The sequence below is a fragment of the Lachnellula hyalina genome (genome assembly GCF_007821495.1).
Source record: "Lachnellula hyalina strain CBS 185.66 chromosome Unknown contig00054, whole genome shotgun sequence".
NCBI lineage: Eukaryota > Fungi > Ascomycota > Leotiomycetes > Helotiales > Lachnaceae > Lachnellula > Lachnellula hyalina.
Window position 1 is genome coordinate 39,365 of NW_022157168.1, and position 19,769 is coordinate 59,133.

Below are 19,769 nucleotides of genomic sequence, written 5' to 3' on the forward strand. Positions count from 1 at the left end.
ATGTTTGCGGTGCTCTTGGTCCTGAAGAAGTTGCGTAAGCGCTTTCAGATACTCTCCACCGGGTTGCCACTTCCAGAGTAGGACTTCAACGGCCCAAAATATGGCTTGCGGCCCTTGTATCAAAGACAAAACCTCGGAAGCTTTCATCTGTCTGGAAGGTAACAGTATACCTGCCTCGGAAAATAAGGTATCGAGTGATTGCGAAGTTGGAGAAGACGAAGACCCCACGCTGCTTGTCGAGGCGGGAATGGGAGAAGGAGAGACCTCTTGCACCGGGTTGGCTTGACCGGCACGCTCTTTCCTTGTTCTATACTTTCGAAGCGTCCATTGGTCGATTCTCACACGGTATGCGCGTGTTCTACGAGGACTTGGTTAGTATATACTTCATCTCGAGGATGAAGGACTGCATACGTCGCGCGGAAGCCATGGCGGGCTTTCAATATATCTCGCACCTCCTCTACAGATCTCCCTTCGTCGATATGCAGCTTCTTGATCTCAGCCTTATGCGCAGCCCAGTCGTTGGACATGATTTGAGGCAGGGAAAAGGCAATCAGACCTAGGGATGGGGATTAACCGTTGGGTTTGATGCGGGGAAAGGGCATGGAGGACAGTGATGGCGATGATGATGGCGAAGGCGACGGCGACACCTTCCCAACCGGACAAGACTTGTTCTTGTACATGAGTGATGTCGGCCCAGATGCTCACACAGTAGCAGAAAGTAATAGTGCAGGGTAACAGGGTAATATTCCGGCCGCGGCTGCGTTCCGGGGGCGCTTGTGCATGCACGTAAGTGTGAACAAGGAAATAGCCAACCGACAGACAGGATGGATCTGGTGGGATGGGGGTGGGAAAAGGTCCAGTAGTGAGTGAGTGGTCAGCGAATTCAGACCAGCTAGGATTGGTAGGATGGTGGTGATCTTACGGAGGGAAGACTGGGACTGGGTAGTCTGGTACAGTACGGTACAGTAGCAAGTACAGTAGCAGTCGCAGTAGCAGTAGCAGTAGCAGTAGCAGTACCTCCCTTCGTAAGCAGTGAGAAAACGGCACGACTCTCAGTAGGGGGGAAGGGGAAAGGGGTGGGGACGGGATGTCGATCCGGTGAACCCCGGTGGACACTCTGACCACTCTGACCACTTTCACCAACCCTGCACCTGTTTACTTGACAAGGGGCATGGCATGGCATGCATGGTACAGTACGGAGTCTAGGAGTATGACATGGAGCAAGAGCAAGGAGCAAAACGAGGCCCGAAGGTCACGGGTCACGGGCTGGCTGAGCGGCGGCGGGGCGGTACGGAGGTACGGAGTACGGCATGGCATCTTCGGCCATCCATACCTACCCTACCCATCTACACATCCATGCCCGCGGACACCAAGCCGAAGAATCCTAATTTAAAGGGGCGACCCGTCCCGTATAGTAGTATACTTCGTAGTATAGTATAGTATAGTACGGAATACGGAGTACGGTACGGTACTACGGATATATGGCGGGTATTGCACTCGCGGCCACTCACTCGCACGGCGCATCAGGAGTCCCGAGTCCTGGACCGTTATTGCTGTTGTTCCATATATCTGAACCCCTTTTAAACTTCCACGCTGTTGCTAACTTTACTCGTAAGGCATTGTATTGAGAACGGCTCGCGAGACATCCTGGCCTTATATATGTAATAGCTGCCCAATTGGGCGCAACGTGCTTCAACTTACACAGGTGGCACGTCACATCTACCGATTCGTCGTGGCCTTGCTTGTACTTGTCTTGTACTCCCCTCGGAAGCTTCTCCTTGGTACCATCGTCCTTCTACATGGTAATACACCATAACATCACATCTCAGAAGGCAGCCATCATCCACGTTTCCCAAGATGACATTTCCTCTTGTCCAACATACAAGGTAGCTTATACTTGTCTCGTTGTATTTATGTCCGCGTTGTGTTCTATATCAGTCTCGGGGGAACTCTATTGCACCAGAGCCGCTGGTGCCACGTCAACGTGGAAGTACAGTACTGTACTCTGTACTTCGTATACTCCGTACTGTTGCAGTCATTTGTCATAGCTTACCATCCCATCATCTCGAACAAACGCGCGGAACATCCGGTAGCTACCGGTACAGTAGGGAGCTCAGGAAAGCCAGGCAACCGGCGCTCACCTGCAATCCAGCACCAGCTGCAATGGTACCCGGAGACTGAGTCCGTTGATTAAGAACTTGAGAAGTCCAAGATGATGCCGTGTGAAGATCCTAGATTCGAGGACTGTAGTTATTTTAAAATTGCTTTTCCACGGCCGGGAGAAGCCGCAATATATATGGGTCGCTCTAGCAACTTCGTCTGTGCGTACACCGTCGAACCTTACTCTTAGTTTAGGACTTAAGCTTTAGCTTATATATTGTGGCTATCGAGTCCCAAGATCGAATTATACAAAGTATGTTACGTCCCAACCCGGACACGAGGACACGTCGAAAGACATCGACCGTGTCCAAGTTTAATGCCTCAGCTCTCGAACATCTCTTCGCATGGAAGTCCTGCCGTCATCCGACCATCTTTTCCCATATCCATGCTTGTTTTTATACTTGTAGCGGCTGAGTGCACAATTTCATATTCGGCAAGGTGAGCACAGTTGTCCCGTTCGCTAGCGTGTGAGAGAATCATATATTCACGTGACTGCTCTTGATTTGAAGAAGTGAGTGGCAGCTAGTGATTGTGCGGATGGATGTGAAGATGCTACGTGGAATCAATCTATCTTGCGGTAGAATCTTGGTTGCTAGGCATCTATTCAAGTCTGGAAGATTGAGGTATGCAAAAGTGTACCTTACCTCGTCTACTGTACTATCTATACGTACGGCCGTATAAACATTTCGAGCTTCAAGTATAGTATCAGTCAGACATTGTTATGATATCCCGGTCCCGATGCTGGCTTCGATACCCATTTGCTCGAGCGAGCGCCAAACCTTCTAAGCGCGAGTGCAGCACCTATATTAATTCCAAGGATGGGACAGGAAGTGGTGGTGGCAGCAGGTTACTCCAGTACCAAGTTGGGATACAGGTGCAGGTGCAGGTGCATGCTCGGGGGTTAAAGTGCAGTTGACCCGCCTCAGATTGGCTTGCGAGTTGCCATAGTCGGTACTGTATTGTACTCCGCATCTTCCAGCTGAGCCAATTAATGTTCTCGGACTTGGTAGATCGAGGTCGAGCTGGGCTGGGCTGAGCTGGGTGCTGCAGGCGTTGTTACACGAGCAAGATAAGGCAGGGTCGTATTTTGCACTTTTGCTTTACAGGCTGATTTCTTTCTTTGATAAGAATGTCCATCTGAAATCCCTTCTGGACTTCCTTTCCATTTGCACTTTTCGATCCGCACTTCTGTCATCTTTCTCCCCTTCGGTTTTATACCTAATGTGGTACTACAACCTGGCCAAAGCGTGTTTACCCCCAAACACATCCTTCATCTCACAGCCTGAGTCGATCTTTCGATTTCTTTCCCGTGTGTTGTGATTCGGCAGCCTCATGTATGGAGATTCGCTGAATTCTGAGAAGGTTCGCCGAAGAGACCCAAAAAGATCGCGTACGGCACAAGGCTGAACTTGAGAATGTCTACATTTCTGAACATAAGCCTCTCCAACACGTCAGTGAAGCTTTGAGAGAACGTCCGTCAGGTTCATTGCATCGCAAGTGCGTACGACTGGCCGTTTTCACAAACAAGCGACTCGAGATGAGACAGGGAGAGCCATGCTCTCTAGGCACTCTTTAAATACTACCGCAACCGCGGCATTCTGATATCTGAAGGGTTTACTTCAATTGCCGGTAAAAATCCATCTATATCCTTCCTCCATTGATTGCTAATGCGTTTCTTCTTTCAGCACCGAGGTACACCGTACGATACAAAACTTGACGAATGAGACTTTCGAAGCCGTACAAAGGTGTGATATTTCGGTTTCGGAAGTATTCTAAGCCTCGGCAACCATTTAAAACAAGCCGCATAGAGAGTGTTATCTCTGCCGTCCTCGAACCGTCAACTCCCTCTTGCGACAAGACCATGACGAAAATTCTTTTTGCGGACAGTTGCGGTGCGGTGCGGTGCCGCATATCAAAAGTCTTGATAGAAGTTTCTCAACACAAGGCTTGAATTCCAAATCATTGCAAGGGCGAGTTGGGTACCTCGAAGCTCTTTTCTCGTTCACAGACGATGGATACCGTTTTGAGAATTGGCTTTAGACCGTCTAGGAGATATGTTGTTCATACTCAACCAGAGGCTTGCTGCATATTGCGAGCAGGAAACTTTGACCAAGTCAAGGCACTTCGAGTTTCAGATCTTGCTATCCCCAGCTAGGGATTATAAGCATATGGGACAAGGAACAGCATGCGAAGCAACTAAACGGGATGATACGAAAACAGTCCTGTGGGAAGAGAATGTGATGCGATACCTGATGCGTCAGGTGGGATTGTATTGGGATGTGCGTTTGCCCAGATGCACCGCGGAGAATCTTCTCGAGAGTCAAGGAAACCAGTTGGCCATAGAGGACCTCAACGCGGTTAACTCGCGTAGACATATTCCATATGGGTTAAGAAATATACATATCCGCTATGATTATGACGAACGGAATGGAACGAGATGATTAATCGCACATGCTTCGCAATCCCTTGTGTGGGTGAGAGAGGTTGGATGCTGCACAAGGCAACCTGGATGCGCCCTCACTCATTGCGTAGGCTCAAAACGAGGCAGATAGACAGTGTTCGCCCTCTGTATAAACATAAACATTTCCCGGAAAGCCTAAGACAGCTCGCCGAGGGAAGTAAAGCAAACCAACCTTCCTGGCTGCAAGATGGCCGGTCCTTTGAACGCGTTTACCGCCGAGAGTGAGGCGAGATGAAGCACGGTTTGAATGCCTTATTCGCCCCCGAAAAATATTATATTGTACCACTTACGATACGTAGATCAATGGCGTATCTTGGGTCGGGCTGATGATGCTTGGTGTGGCCGCGTGGCAAGGTACGGAACAGAACCACAGACTGTGATAATGAATCAAGAATGATGAGTTCCGAATATCCTATCCCGACTGAAAGTAAACAAACGTGCTACAGTAGTCCGCAGAAATTCATTTACCAGATAGCTATAGCTAGTATAAATATGTTAGCTGCAATCTAAACCTGAAATAACGAATGAAATTTATAATAGTAAATCTATGGTATATAGTATAATTTCCAGCTGCAACAGCGTAGCGTTGGGGAGCGGAGAGAAAATCTTCTCCCACATCTTCGGGTGGCCAGGGGGTGGGCACTTTCTCCAGCATGTTGGCGTGCCAGGCGTGGTCGGCGTCGGGGTGGTGAGGTAGGTCTCGCTAAGCCCCTAAAAACAGATTCCCATTAATTTGTTCCTTAAAGTCTGTGCTATGGGTACCTATAAGTGGTTAGTACTTCGAGTAGCTACTGTATTGGAGTCCCTAACAGAACAATAGTAACTTAAATGAAATGAGTTTATGATAGGTTTCGGAGGCATGGATGGTCGCGTGCGTGTCCCTGGTGAAAATAAATAAAGGTGGGGAATTGTGGTGGATGGCATGGCATACTCGATCCTGTACTGTACATGGTTCGCAGCTATTAATCCCATCCCATCCCACGCCCTGCCGTGCCCTATTTGCCGTACTCCGTAGATCCCAACTCACCCTTGCGAATGCACCCTATCAACCTCCTGTAAGTCATACGGATTTAAAGACGCGCAACATAATGGCGGTCGCTGCCGCGCCAACGTGGCAATGCAGAACGGGCGATCTGGAGACTGGAGTTCCAGTAATGTTATTTCCAGCAGACAACCACTTGATGATAAATAGCAGCGGTATCCTCACCGCCATCCCGATTTTAAAATATCGCGAGAGAAGCGGTATGGGGGGTGTGTCTGATGGTTGAAAGAGACCTGCTCGGCAAACTTCACCTTGGTTGCCTCGTCGCTCCTAGGCAAGGTTTGTTCTCAGGTTGCTTCGTCCTGCACAGCGCATATAAGATAACGGCATTACAATCATTGCAATACTGCGATCAGCAACATGCCCTTCCCGTTTGCAGGGTACCTTTACAGAACTCCTAGAACGTCTGCAGCAACTGATAATTCAGCATCGAAAGCATGAACTGTGGAAGCCACGCTTTACGAGTGCTATGCCGTGTTGACTTTTGCCTTACTTTCCTAGATAACAGAGCCGAAGTCCAGAATCCTGCAACGGGAGAACAGTAGGTACTGAGACAAGACGAAATTTATTAGTCGTTCACCTCTCGATGAAAGAATTCTGTAGAGCTTGTTCCTGCATATAACCTTGTCCCCGGCCTTGTTCCTCAGGGGGACCTTACCTGGTGGATGTGGACGGTTACCTGGTAGATGCCGTACAGTACAGCACAGTACAGTACTCGGTAGAGGCTGGAGTAACTGACTGCTCGCCTTCGTACTGTACTGTACTGCAACGAGCCCATGCCACCATACACACCATACATGTGACGCATCCTGTTCATTGGCCGACTTTTGAAGATGATCCTCCGTCCGCCCTAATCCCCGTCAGGAAGCCTTTATAATTGGTTGTGTAAAGCACGGATAAGCCGACTTGCCAGGTACTTCTATCATATTAATATCTGCTGCGATAAGTATTAAAAAAAATGCTATATAAACTAATGCACATTAAAAGTTGGGAAATAGTAGTAGATACGCTACGCGCTCTCTAAAGGTGACTTGATTTTACTAATTGTTCTAGTGGGGCCGTAAGTCACTTTTCGAGTTGACTAGTATACGCGTTGACTTATATACTTTATACTTTATTGGATCCTTTCTTAAATAGGCTAGCATAAATCGACTTATCTTTCCTTTGGGTCGACTCAAGGGAAGCCTTTTCTTTAAGAGATTTAAGGTAGCTAGTGGCCTAAAGACCCGTCTGTTTATGAGGTGCATATGCAGGTCACTAGACGGAGATGGGGTATTTAGCGTGGGGAGTTTTAGGGGTTTCCGGGGAATTTTCTCGTATTCCCCCAAGCTCTACTACAAGTGATACGGTATGTTAATATCCTGATGGTCCTAATGATCCAGGATCTCAACCGTGTTTTCAGACTAGGACGATGATGACCTCTCCTGTCTCCTTCGATTAAGGTTAAAACACTAACATTGCGGATGATTCTTGATTCGCAGCGGCGCGGGGTTGGGATCGGCAAATACTGTATTCCGCCGAGAAATGTGAGGGAGGGGCGGCGAGGGCTGTCACGAACCCGAGTTATTTCCTCCAGTCTTCGACAGGGTAGTTTACAGGAGGACAGGGGTCTGGTCTGCAGAGGGGACCAAAGTTTTAGGGGGTTTGTAGTTCGCCATTTTGCAACCCAGGGTCGATGCCTAGCTACGAAGAACATCATAGTGTCAAAGGCTGCTAATACACACACAATGAGAGCGAAATGTATTTCAAGCTGCCCATCTGGCTGTGAGTAAAAAAATTTGCCATTTGCACTATCATTCTCTCTTGCGCCCGATACGTGTGTATATATTAGCTTGATGCCCCCTCTGATATCTCTCGCAATTCTTGGTTGTCTTCCTCTTCATTCATCTAAAATACCTTGATCTACAGTACCTCCATCCGCAGTACTCTCAGACCCTCTATTTCTCCCAAGCCTTTTGCCAGGACCAAACTTAGTCCAAAGATACTCGTTACGGCCACAACACTCCCACAGTAGACGATGGCGTCCACCAACACAGAAAACAGCGGACAGTATGTCTCGTCAACGTAAGATGTCCCATTACCATCATCCTCTCATCCAGTCACCCTTCCTAACCACGAAGACTAACATGTACCTAACAGATATGCCCATAGTTCATCCGAGCATGTCTCGCCGAGCGAGTATTCCGACATAATCAGCCCTCAGTACACACCCTCATCGTCCCAAGCCAGTGCATATGGCAACTCTGCCACCCCAGGGCACACTGCCAGGGCTGCAGACAGTGCATCGAGCAGTGCTCGAACGCCAGTGCATTCCACCCTCACTCGGCAATACCTCCGCGCCCACGATGCGCAACAAACAACCCGTCGGGAGAGAGCTCACGCTCGTGCTGCTCACCACCAACATGGACGTCGCCATGCTACCACAGACAACGCCAACGCCAACGCCGACATGACACCAACCGAACGTTTCGAAGCTGCGTCTGACTATCCTTATCAGCAACATAGCAATTATCAGCCTCTGGTTAGCAATTCGGTACACTACCAGCAAGTGGACACTTCCCAATATCCGATCACAGAGCCACGTGACTCTTATACTCCTTCATCCACATTTGTCGCTCACACTGGCGTCAACTCGACGTACCGGTACCCCGCAGGGGTTGACAACCAGGATACCACGTACTGGACACAGACTATACTATCGGGAAAAGACACCACGGACTGGGGTTATGACCTCGCTGGTGTCGGGAGACAATTCGAGTATGAGGATCAAGCTTGACAGAGATATACGCGTTGTGGAAACGGCGCTGTATAAGAAGCAGGAAGGTGGCGTTTGAAATATTATGTGTATGTGATGACCCACTTAGGTAAGATAGATATGGCGTTGTATAGGGAACCTGGACACAAGAAAATGGGACTGTAAATGGAGTACTTGAGGGTCAACAAGGACGGGATCTGATGAAGAAAAATGTATCTTGGAAGGAATAAGGAATATGGAGTACTTGAGGCGGGGAAAAGGACGGGAATTGATGGGAAAATGTATCTTGGAAGGAAATAGGAATATGTACCACTCGTAAAAAATACCGCTTAAACACTAAAGGCAAAACTTAGCTCGCTTCTTGGGCACTCCATCTCTCCACCAAGTCATCCAAATCATCAATTCATATCAAATCATTCAAACATACCTCCCCGCCCTTTCCCCCTTCAGCCAATCCTCTTCTCCAACTTCTTCAAGAACCCCCCTACACCCTTCTCCAACTGCCCTGCGCGCTCCTCCAACTTCCCCCTCGCAGGCTTACTCGGCTTCACCTTCCCGATCGCCTCGCCCTCCGTCGGTCGGTAGACTTGCTGATGAATACTGTAATCACCGCCTAGGGGCACTGTATGGCTCAGACTCGGATTATAGTTAAATTGCGAGAAACCGCCTGGTGGGGGTGGCGCGCTGGGTGTGTAGGGTTGGCCGGGGGAGTAGAGACCTGGTGTTGACATCCCTGGTGGAAGACCCGGGGATCCAGGATAGTTTGCGTATTGGGTTACTGGGGGGGAGGCTGGCTGTGCTTGGTATGCTGGCGGCCCGGGGGGTGGAGGCAGGGAGGCGGGAGGTGAGGGGATCCTAGATGCGGGGGAGTGGGAGTATGGGGGTGTGGGTTTTGGTGCGGCGGGTGGTGGCGCGAAGGAGTGCGCGTAGGGTGATTGGAGACCTGCTGAGGGAGGCGCTTGGCTGAATTGTGATTGCAAACCTGCTGATGGTAGAGGCTGGCCGAATTGTGATTGTAGACCTGCTGATGGAAGAGGCTGACTGTATGGTGATTGTAACCCCACTGAGGGAGGAGGCGCGCTTGCTGCTGGCGGGCCTGGGAAATAGCTTTGTTGTGATGCGGCTTGTGGTGGACCGGAGAAGCCTCCGGGATTTTGAAATGGAACGCCATAGGTCTGGCCCTGGTCTGAAGTCGCGGCTGCTACGAGAGGGTTTCCGGCTCCATCTTCTGGAGGTGGTGTCTTGACCCGGTGTTGAATAACTTCAGGGGCTGCTGGAGCTGCGGGGTTATATGCCATTGGGGCAAAGTTGGAGGCTTCTTGGCTTTGTGGGGTAGCCGAGATTGGAGGTCCGGGGAAAGATGTGGGGGCCGCAGTTCGAGAATCTCTCGTACGACCTTGTTGGTACGATGGATCTGTGATGGCCACATTCTCCAACTGCTGTACCACTGGGCTCATTTCGTTCTGGTGTGGGGGAGGGGCAACGGGTTCATCCAGAACTGCTACTTGCTGCTGAGGTAGAACCCTCCGAACCCCGTTTAAAAATTGGAGAGCATCCTCCTTTGTCCAGAAATATATATCCACAGTATGAAGTTTATACATATATTTCCTATCGTTCTTTGGATCGAATGTGGGGAGGTGCCATTCTTGGCTATCGGCTGGAGCATGGGCATAGGTTTGACTTGGGCCATCAACAGTCAATGTGATTAAAGTGCAATGCTTATACGAGTATTGAACGTGTGCGCCGTCGAGATCTGAATATATTAGCAAACTGATGTCGTGGCTCCGACGTAGAATACTAACGTCCATTAAAAGCATCTTGTTCCGGTGTCCCAGCATTATTTGCAACCTCTATCCGTGCCCTTCTCTGCGAAGCGTTTTCAAACAGGTAAACGTATGAACCCTTATCGAATCGATGATGTGGAGGTTTGGCTGTAGGAGAGCCATAGTAATAATGTAAATCGGCGAAGCTGTTTCCTGTCAGAAATGTAAGGCTGAGGGATGAACCAAGCTTACAGTGTTGCCACAAGTTCTTCTCCAGGCCGTGCTGCCATCGTGTCTGCAACCCAGCCGGCGATTACTTGTGCGGAGAAAGAAAGAGATAGCAAGATAAAATACTTTGTCTGCGTTTCAAAGAGGGAAAATTGAGAAAGATATACTTGTAGACGAGAAGTAAAAAGAGCGCGACTTACCGTGTGTGGGATGGAGGGGTCGCGATCTATCTTTACTGAGGTGCACCTTGTTCGGCGGTAAGCTGCATTGACGTTGACCAATGAGGCTCTACGAGTATAAATAGTTTGGAGATATTAAGCGCGTGAGAGAAGTATCCACAGCGGCGGCTCCCGAGTTTCTTCAACACCACGACTCAGACGGACCCCTTGGAGATCTCTCCGTACAATTGGACGCGAGAAGTCTTCAAAACTAACTCTAATGAGGCTCAATAAATTGGGAGCGTCGGCGCCATTTAGAGCACAAAGGGCCAGAAGTAGCCACGTTTGCCGCAACCCGGCGTCAAAATATATGTTGTGTTGTTTGTTGTACAAAGCAGAAGCTTGTATTCATGTGGTTACACTGTGTAACATTCCGATGCCAATACAGAGCAGGTGGATGCGCTCCGCAAGGATTGTTAGTGTGAGCACGCAAAATAAATTATAGTAAAAGCAGAAGTCCTGGAAAACTGGCAAGGAAAGTACGAAGGAGAATATCACCATCACGTGACAACTATATCCTTTGATACAAGCACTATTCTACTTTGGATGAAACGGGTGAAAAGACTTAGAAGAACAAAGATTTAGGTACATCTCAAAAGTTGAAGTTGAAAGTAGATAAGTATAGTTAATTCTTGAAGGCTTTTGACCTCTTTCCTCTCCTCTCCTTCAAATTCTCGGCTCCATGGAAATTCCGATCCGATTGCCGTTCCGTCGGAAGAACTTTATTTTTTGGGCGACTCTACAAACATAACCTCTTCGACATCAAGCCAACAGCCAAGATCAATTGCGAGCTCCACGTTCACTCACTCGACATCTAAACACCAAAGCAATTAAAGGTACATCATCTGCCTCTTCCCAAAAGCTACCAAACCCAGCAGCTAACGCCAACCAGCCGCGCAATCACCATCAACTCGAATCTCCCCATCTAGTGCCTATCCCCCCTCTGCGCCCGCGCGGGCCCCCAACTCCCCACGCAAGGCCAACAACCTTCCATCCTACCTACCTACCCTAAAATGTCCCTCGTACACCTCGCCAACGTGTGCTCGCACCTTCAGAACGCCTCCAAAGCGCGGTTGGGTCTGACATCCATCCCCTCGACCAACCAACTGCTCACCCTCTCGCTGGCGCTCCAATCCGCTGGCTTCCTATCTTCCGTCACCCGCGCAGGCCTCACTCCTCCTCCCTTGAACTCTGCAACTAAATACGAACCCGAGCCTGTCACGCAGGAGAATGTTAGTACTAGGAGGCTTTGGCTGGGACTGAAGTATTGGAATAATCGAGCGGTGTTGAGCGAGATGAGTATGGTTAGTAAGCCGACGAAGAGGGTCTGGATGGATGTTGAGGGCTTGGGACGGATTGTTAGGGGGAGGGAGGCTGGGTTTGTGAGGGGCTTGACGAGGCCGGGGGGAGTGTTTGTTTGTGTCTACGGATAGGGGGCGTAATGGAGGCGAGGGAGTGTGTTGAGAGGAGGGTTGGGGGGATGCTGCTTTGTCGGGTTCTGTAAGGAATAGATGGATGTATGGAATAGAGTGGCAATTCGAGACACGCTAGGCAAAAGAGATGAGTGGAAACGGGGAGGGAAAGGAGGTGTAGGATATGAAGAATGCATGGATGGCGTTTGCATATTGATCCGGAAGAGGAAGTGTATATAATATATGTGTAGAAAGCCATGTACAGCACGCAACATACTTTCTTAGTTGAGAGGCACCAACACCACTCCCATTCGTTTACAGATCCGATTGATTAATATTCCTTGTTTACCATCACATCTAGATCTCATTTTCCCAGCAATCAAGCCCCAAGGGCTACATTCAAATCTTAACTGAGGAGCCACACCACGAGTTCCTATGATCTTGCATATTACGGTAGAGCGAGAAGTTGGGAATAGCTTTACATTTTCCTCTTGATCTTGTAGAATGCAATAAATCTTGAGTACTACTCGGAGAGTGCAGCGGTCAAGCAATATAATGGAATTGAGAGCGGCCAGTCAGGTAACTCTCTCACCTTCAAACCTAAGCATTAGTAAGGAAGGATTTCAGATTAAAGAAGGTAATTGTAGTTGAGCAACATATTCCGATTACTGATACACATCCGTTGCAAAGAGGAGAGTTCAATGCCTTCAAATACTCCTTTAACTTATGCGAAATGCAATCCATATCATATACTCCGTACACTGCCAAAACAGGGCAGCCAGCCACCAGTGAATTGTACCTTATATCATCGGAAGTGTTCGGAATTTTCTGAGCTGGCTACTAAAAATCTTAGGGAATTGGGAGTTGAAGAACAGAGTATGATTGCTGATGAACGTGGTAATTGCTGATGAACGGGTAAAGAGAGGAAGAGTTGGGAATAGCTTCATTTCCGATTTGCGAAGTGCAACAAAACTTTTCGTAATACCTAGATAGGCAGTGCATTCACGGCAAACTATCATCCCAAGTACTGAAAATCCTCTCTTCCAATTCTCTCACCTGGCAATTGGGGTTGGAGGGCGGTGGGCAAGGAACAAAGTATAATTGCTGATGAAGGCGGTAAAGAGGGAAAGAGTTGGGAATAGCTTCATTTTCTCCTTCACGATTTGCGAAGTGCAACAAAAAAGTTCCAATACCTAGATAGGCAGTGCAATTACTGAAGAATATCATCCCAAGTATAGACAATCCCCGATTCACTTGTACCTGGCAATTGGGGTTGGAGGGACCAACGAACAGAGATGCAACAATATATTTGGACAACGTCAAATTCGTTGAGCCTTGCAATCAACGGAGCGGTAGGCAAAGGAAACATTGAGTTTTGCGCAAAGCACTGTAAAAGTCAATACTGGAACTTTTCTCCGAATTTCAAAACTTTTCTATTCCCAACTATATACAACGACGTATATACAAACACATCTATAAACGTCTCAGGATATCTGCAACCACCTCAGTAGTCTTGGCGGTCCCTCCCAAATCTGGACTCAGAAGCTTTCCCTCCTCCAAATTCCCATCAACAGCAGCGTAGATCTTGGCAGCAGCAGTCTCTTCATTCAAGAATTCCAGCATCAGAGCCACACTTCTCAACGTCGCAATGGGGTTGGCAATATTCTGACCCATGATATCCGGTGCGCTACCATGACATGGCTCTCCAATTGCAAACCCTTCTCCAACATTGGCACTCGGGACAAGACCTAGAGATCCAACAAGGGCGGCAGCTCCATCAGACAGAATGTCTCCGTACAAGTTCGGCGCAACGATAACATCGTACGTCTCTGGTTGACGGAAAAGCTTGTAAACCATAGAATCCACAATCTGCTCCTCAACACCAACACTCCCGAACTTCGCTGCAGCCAGCGCCTCTCTCGCCGTAGACCTAAACAGCCCATCCGTTTGACTCAACACATTCGACTTGTGCGTAATCGTTACCAGCGGGCTCTTGTGAATACTTTGCGTACCCGCATCCCTAATCTTCTGCCTCCTGAGTGCAATCTCACCAGCCATTGTGGCAATTCTGAAAGAAGCCTTCTCGCTGATCCTCTTGATAGCCTCCGCGACCTTGCCCTCGGGCGTATCATAAGTCTTCTCCTCCTTGACATACAAATCCTCCGTATTCTCCCGTACGATCACCATATCAATCGGGTTCCTCGCCGTCATGACGCTCTTGACCGGTCGCACATTGGCATACAGATCAAGGCGTTTGCGTAAGGCGACGATAGGGGAAGAGTAGCCTTTCACAGCTTTCGAAGGAGAGGAAACGGCGCCAAAGAGTGCACCATCGCATTCGTTCCTGAGAATTTCGACAGTCTTATCCGGGAGAGCAGCACCGGTTGTCTCGAATGTTTCGAAGCCTGCTTTGAGGTCTACGAATTCGAATTTGAGCTTGAGGGACGCGGGGAGAGCTTCGAGGATGCGACGGCCGGCGGGGATGACTTCTTTGCCAATGCCATCACCGGGGATGAGGCCTGTGAATGGTCAATTAGTTGAGTTGTAAAGCCAACATTGGGCAGTAGGGAGTATGCTTACCTATGCGTAGAGTTCTTGCTGCCATTGTTGCGTGGTTGGAGAAAGAGAGGGATACTGCGATGTCGGCCCAAATTTCTGAAGCTCTTGCTGTTGCTATCTCGGCATGTCAAACCCCTGGTTGGGCGTGGTAAAAGTAGATTTTGGCGTGTGTATATATCTTCTGCTCTCCAAAGATTAGACGGACCTATTATATCGACCCATATCCTCTATACGGGACGCTTCGGCAGCCGGAGCCCCTTTTATTTCTGCATCAAATCTCCCCCGCCAAAAGATGCCGAATTGATTCGCGACGGTGAGCTGCCCCTGCATAATAAAAGTCTCCAGATGTTACTTTCGAGACACCCAGTGTACGATCCACGAACTTCTTCCATCTGAACAAAACAGCCTCTTCTATTCCCCCATTTTTCCAAAGCTTATTCCTTCATCGCATCAGCGAACTCCATATATTGCATTTCGCGTTGTTTACGATATACCGTGTCGCGTACTATTTACCCGTTTGTTGTTTTATCGTCGTTCGTACGCTCCTGGAAATCCGGCCATCACTTTTCCAGGAACGCAAACATAACGCTGCATATACTGTTACTTCCTGGATAGTAGTTACCATCTACTACAGACTCGAGGCTTTGTTACAAATTCGGCATACGGAATATTCATAACTTCCTTGGTACAAGGAAGACACTGTTACATTTTGCCACCTAACACTATACTATCCAAATGTCGGGAGGTGTCCGCAACCTACGCGCCATGTTCGAGATCAAAGATCCGGCAGATCCTCCAGACCGAGGACGTTCACCAGGTGCTAGTTCATTGGGTGAGTGATTTCACTGAGCTTTTTGTACCAGGCTGATAGTCTTCAGGTGGTGCCAGCAGTGGCACCTCGCCTCGACCACTATCGAAAGTCCGGACAAGTTTTGTGGCAGTTGGAGGAAGTGGGCAAGTGGGCTTGGGATTGAAGAGGGATACAAGCGGTGAACCGAGCATGACAAGACGGCGAACAAGTTTCAGTATCGATGAGACAGATAATCCTAAGGCTACCGCCGAAAGGAAACAATCAATTGCTACCGAGTTGGATGCCAGGAAACGCAGCTCGTTTGTGGAGGAGACAATACCGGAGACGGCGGTAGAGACCCCTGCAATCGAAGTGGACAGACAGTTGGGACATGGCAGTGGACTGGTCAAGACAAATAGTACGAAGCCGGTTGTGCCTAAGGAGGAGAAGAAGGCAGGTCCTCCAGCACATACAAATGGGAATTCGATACCTACGATAGCAAAGACAGTGGAGAAGCCAGCAAGCAAGACGGCAAAACCGGCTCCTATAGCTACGGCGAGAACATCTGCGACGGTTAAAGCATCCCCAACAAAGACACCACTTCCCAAGTCACCACTGCCCAAAACGCCAACAACGCCCAGTAAGAGAGAGGCTCCTAGAAAGGTCACGGAGATGAAGGTGGAGAAAAAGGTGGAGAAGAAACCCAGCAAAGCTACATTGGCACCTCGCCATAGCTCGAAACCACCTACAAGTCGAGCAACGACAGCTTCATCCGCTGCAGTTAGTAAGACAAGAATTGCAGCCTCTCCACCGCCCCAGACAGGTTTCAAGAAGCCAAGACCAAGGTCACCAACCAAGCCAATCAAGCTCCCAGCATCTCTCACTGCACACACGGCTTCATCTGGATCGAAGACCACCAACTCGCCTCCACCGCCAGCTCGTCAATCACTAAGCCGTGCCTCCGGCAACGCTCAGCATACAAATGCACTACATGCGCACCAAGCTGCATCCCGCTCCCCGAGTCGAGCAAGCACCGTCTCAAAGTCATCCGTCGGGACCCGCAAACCCTCAACCCTCTCCAGCAGCGGCAGGCCATCTCTCGGCCCTCCTCCAGCTCAAAAGAGACCAGCCTCGCGTCAAAGCCTGGGGCACCAGCCTGCACCGGCCGACGACTCTTTTCTTGCGCGTATGATGCGGCCTACCACTTCTTCCGCTAGCAAGACATCAGCGCAGCCTACGACACCTCCGACTAAAGCGCCGGTTGTTCATAAGGTTGCGAAGGATGGACCGCCGAAGATAGCGAGTATGGCTGCCAAGCCGAAGGAGATTGTAAAAAATGTTGCGAAGACGGCGAAGGCGGTGGAGAAGAAAGTTGAGGCTGCTGTGCCTGTCCCGAAGGCAAAGGAAGAGCCCAAGTCTATTGCTAAGACATCGGCTCCAGAGCCAAAGGTGGAGATTCCGGAGGTCAAGGAGAAGATAGCTGAGACTTTGGCAGCGGAGCCGGCTCCTGTTCTTTCTGTTGAGTCCGAAAAGAATGAGGAGAAGGCAGATATCGAAGAGCCCAAAGCCATCAGGCCCGAGATCGCTGAGCCAGAACACCCGGAGGTCATTGAGGAATCTGTCGTCCAGGAGACTGCCCAAGAGGAGCCAGCCCTGAACAAGGCTGAGAGTGAATCTGCTCCTATTGAGCTTACCCCAGCAGCCGCCGAAGAGGAAGTTTCTACTCCTGAACCAATCGAGGAGGAAATCGTACCGGAGCAAGTTGAGGAAGAAAAGGAGACCGCAATTGAGCCTGAGGTTGTCGAGAAAGAGGTACCAATCGCCGCCGAAATCGAGGACCCAGTCATCGAAAAAGCGGAATCAACCGCGGTTCCCATCGAAGAGGCAGAAGTCACCGAGAAGGAGCCAGAATCAACCCCCATCGTCGAGATCGAGCCGACCAAAGAGGACGAGCCAACGATCATATCAACCCCAAAAGTAGAGCCAGCTCTCAAGTCACCAGTAGTAGAAGATCCAGCAGATGTCAAAGCACGAGAAGAGATCGAGCTTCTGAATGCACAGGTATTGAAGGCCGCATCGGAGGGGGAGGATATCGATTAAAACAATAGGTGTTTGTTTTTACATTTTTGAACGAGATGAGATAGATGTAGGAGGGAACTTCTTTGCATTCACGATGTAGCTTGCCATGTATCTTGTATGTGTAAATTGGAGATTAAAATTCAGCGAAGCATTGCATTAGTTACAAAGAAAACTCCTTTGTTCGCGTTTGTGTGAGGTGTGTGGAGAGAGGACATCTTGAGGGTCTAGTGTTGATTACAGTAAGCAATTAGGCAAATTTTAATACATGGAATGGGTATTCGATTCTGCATCCTTGCTTGCGTTGCTGTACATATATGTTTCATTCCCATGTCCATCTCATCTTATCTTCCTTGCTTACATAGTACGTCGCTCTTTCTGATCCTCCACGGTGTTTCATTCAATATTCTGTCTCTAACCATGTTACTCGTGTGCTGTACAGTACTACAACGTGAAAAGGTACGTACCTTGAATAGCGCTTTCCGTACTCCTTTACTTCTTTCCCCAATCAACTGCGAGCGAGCGTCGAGCGGCGTGGCGTGGCGTGGCGTGGCGTGGCGATTGGAAGTGAAGGGAATTTGTATACAAGAAATTCAAGCTGCCTCAGATCACGCCCATAAGAGAAAAGTAGGAACTTACCAATACTGCGGAAGAAACAAACATCCCATTCCACCCCTTCTTCTCGTCTCCTCGAATTACATTTTCAGTCGTTTTGTATTATTGTCTTTGGTTCCCAGCGAAGAAGTTCGATACTCCCAGATTCCGGGCCTAGAATCCACTTCACTACCAGCGTCCCAATGGTGGAGCTGAGATGTCGAGTTTCGTTGCCGGGTTGTTGATAGGAAATGGAAATGTTGATATTGAAAGAAGTTGAAGAATTAGTCATTATAATGAATTAAGCATCCTCTACCCTAAACAGACTTCCGCAGCAGTCTGACTCTTTGTTCATAGATAAAGTTTTATTTCAGGTGATATGGATGGCGCTGAAGTGAGGTGCAAACGGGGAGCATGTCGGCAGATGGAACGATGCAGATTGACTTGACTACTGAAGAGATGTCCAAAACTTCTTCGACCCCTTCAACATATAAGTAAGCGGCTGCTCAAGGAAACAGTATATTAGAAAGGGTTAAGGGCTCTGAAATTAAGAATATTCTAAACTCTTGGGGTTTCAAACGGGACAAACAACAAAAAGTAATCGTGGTCAAGCCGGCGCAGAATCTTACTCTAAACGTGAAATGAGGCCTAGGGGAGTTACTTACTGATTGCATATCAAGGTCTCTAAGCTGGCGTGTGAAGTCGCGTGCCGAATATTGTCTGTCGCCGTAACCGTGGTAAACATCACTTTGCGGTATGTGCAACGCCGGGATATAGAGCTGGATTTTTGAGGAGTTTAGGAAGGCCGTTTGGCCCAACCGAATCGAACCTGCACAGATGTTAGGAACCCGGAGTGAATCTTAAGTTGAAGAAGTTGAAGAGATTCTGTGCCAGCTTGACTGTTTTGATTGATAAATTTGCTTATTGAATATAATGCAGACGGAACTCCTCGACGGAATTGCGTCTGGAGAGAAAAGTAGCTCGGGTGAATCCTTACCCATCTGTGATAGCAAAAACATTAGAAATTCGGCGAAGTAATCCTTTAGAGTTCCTTTACAATTAATAAAGGATCTTTAGCATATAATATTACTACTTATGAAATGATATAAAGTCTCGTTTGTCGTTATCTTGCAAAGTGTTATAGTAGAAAATAGAGAAAATCACGTGACGTTATATAATCTTGTCAATATCTGATTATCATAGCAATGTGTATTAAGCTATTAATATAAAGTGATTAGGATGATTTTGAGTTAAAAAAAACTGAGGGAGGCCTCTACTAACTTTCCCTTATAAAGTTCTTGGTGAAACTGAATGAAAGTGTCCTAGTCCGCTTAGCAAAGGGCACTCGACTCCACGCTCATACCTATGAAAGCGTGCCGTCCATATAAAAAAGAGCCCCGTACTTCTTATACATTCTAGTATTGAAGGGAAATACAAAGTTTATAGGTTTACGTTTAGAGTTGTGTACATATAGAGCTATTGTCTTTCGGTTTCGCAGCGCGATTTGGATCGCTTAGGAGGAAAAGGGGTAACGAGTAAGGTACTCCATAACTTGCAACGTAATGATTTTTCCCACTTCAGTCTAAGAATAATGTCCTATACAAGACATAATGGCTTTGTACCGGAGGACCTCCTTCCGATAATTCCTGGACTGGCTCTAGAGGCAGATTCTAAGTCATTCTTTTGCATTTCAGGTGGCCCGCAAGTCGGG

At 48.5% G+C, this 19,769-nt stretch overlaps 4 protein-coding genes across 4 annotated transcripts; 2 read left to right on the forward strand and 2 right to left on the reverse strand.

Annotated features, from left to right (window-relative positions):
- Positions 1-8,864: 8,864 nt before the first annotated feature.
- Positions 8,865-10,471, reverse strand: LHYA1_G005265 (uncharacterized protein; the record flags this gene model as incomplete). Its single annotated transcript, XM_031150214.1, has 3 exons — positions 8,865-10,171; positions 10,221-10,387; positions 10,434-10,471. 3 exons carry the CDS (start codon positions 10,469-10,471, stop codon positions 8,865-8,867), a joined length of 1,512 nt encoding a protein of 503 aa, XP_031005938.1.
- A 1,169-nt stretch (positions 10,472-11,640) lies between these two features.
- On the forward strand, positions 11,641-12,060 carry MRPS8 (37S ribosomal protein, mitochondrial; the record flags this gene model as incomplete). The annotated part of the gene is made up of 1 exon (XM_031150215.1): positions 11,641-12,060. The coding sequence occupies one exon, from the start codon at positions 11,641-11,643 to the stop codon at positions 12,058-12,060; it is 420 nt and encodes a 139-aa protein (XP_031005937.1).
- A 1,452-nt stretch (positions 12,061-13,512) lies between these two features.
- On the reverse strand, positions 13,513-14,644 carry lys12 (Homoisocitrate dehydrogenase; the record flags this gene model as incomplete). The annotated part of the gene is made up of 2 exons (XM_031150216.1): positions 13,513-14,558; positions 14,620-14,644. The coding sequence occupies 2 exons, from the start codon at positions 14,642-14,644 to the stop codon at positions 13,513-13,515; spliced, it is 1,071 nt and encodes a 356-aa protein (XP_031005936.1).
- Positions 14,645-15,333: 689 nt separating this feature from the next.
- On the forward strand, positions 15,334-17,488 carry LHYA1_G005268 (uncharacterized protein; the record flags this gene model as incomplete). Its single annotated transcript, XM_031150217.1, has 2 exons — positions 15,334-15,430; positions 15,477-17,488. 2 exons carry the CDS (start codon positions 15,334-15,336, stop codon positions 17,486-17,488), a joined length of 2,109 nt encoding a protein of 702 aa, XP_031005941.1.
- Between the last annotated feature and the right edge of the window lie 2,281 nt (positions 17,489-19,769).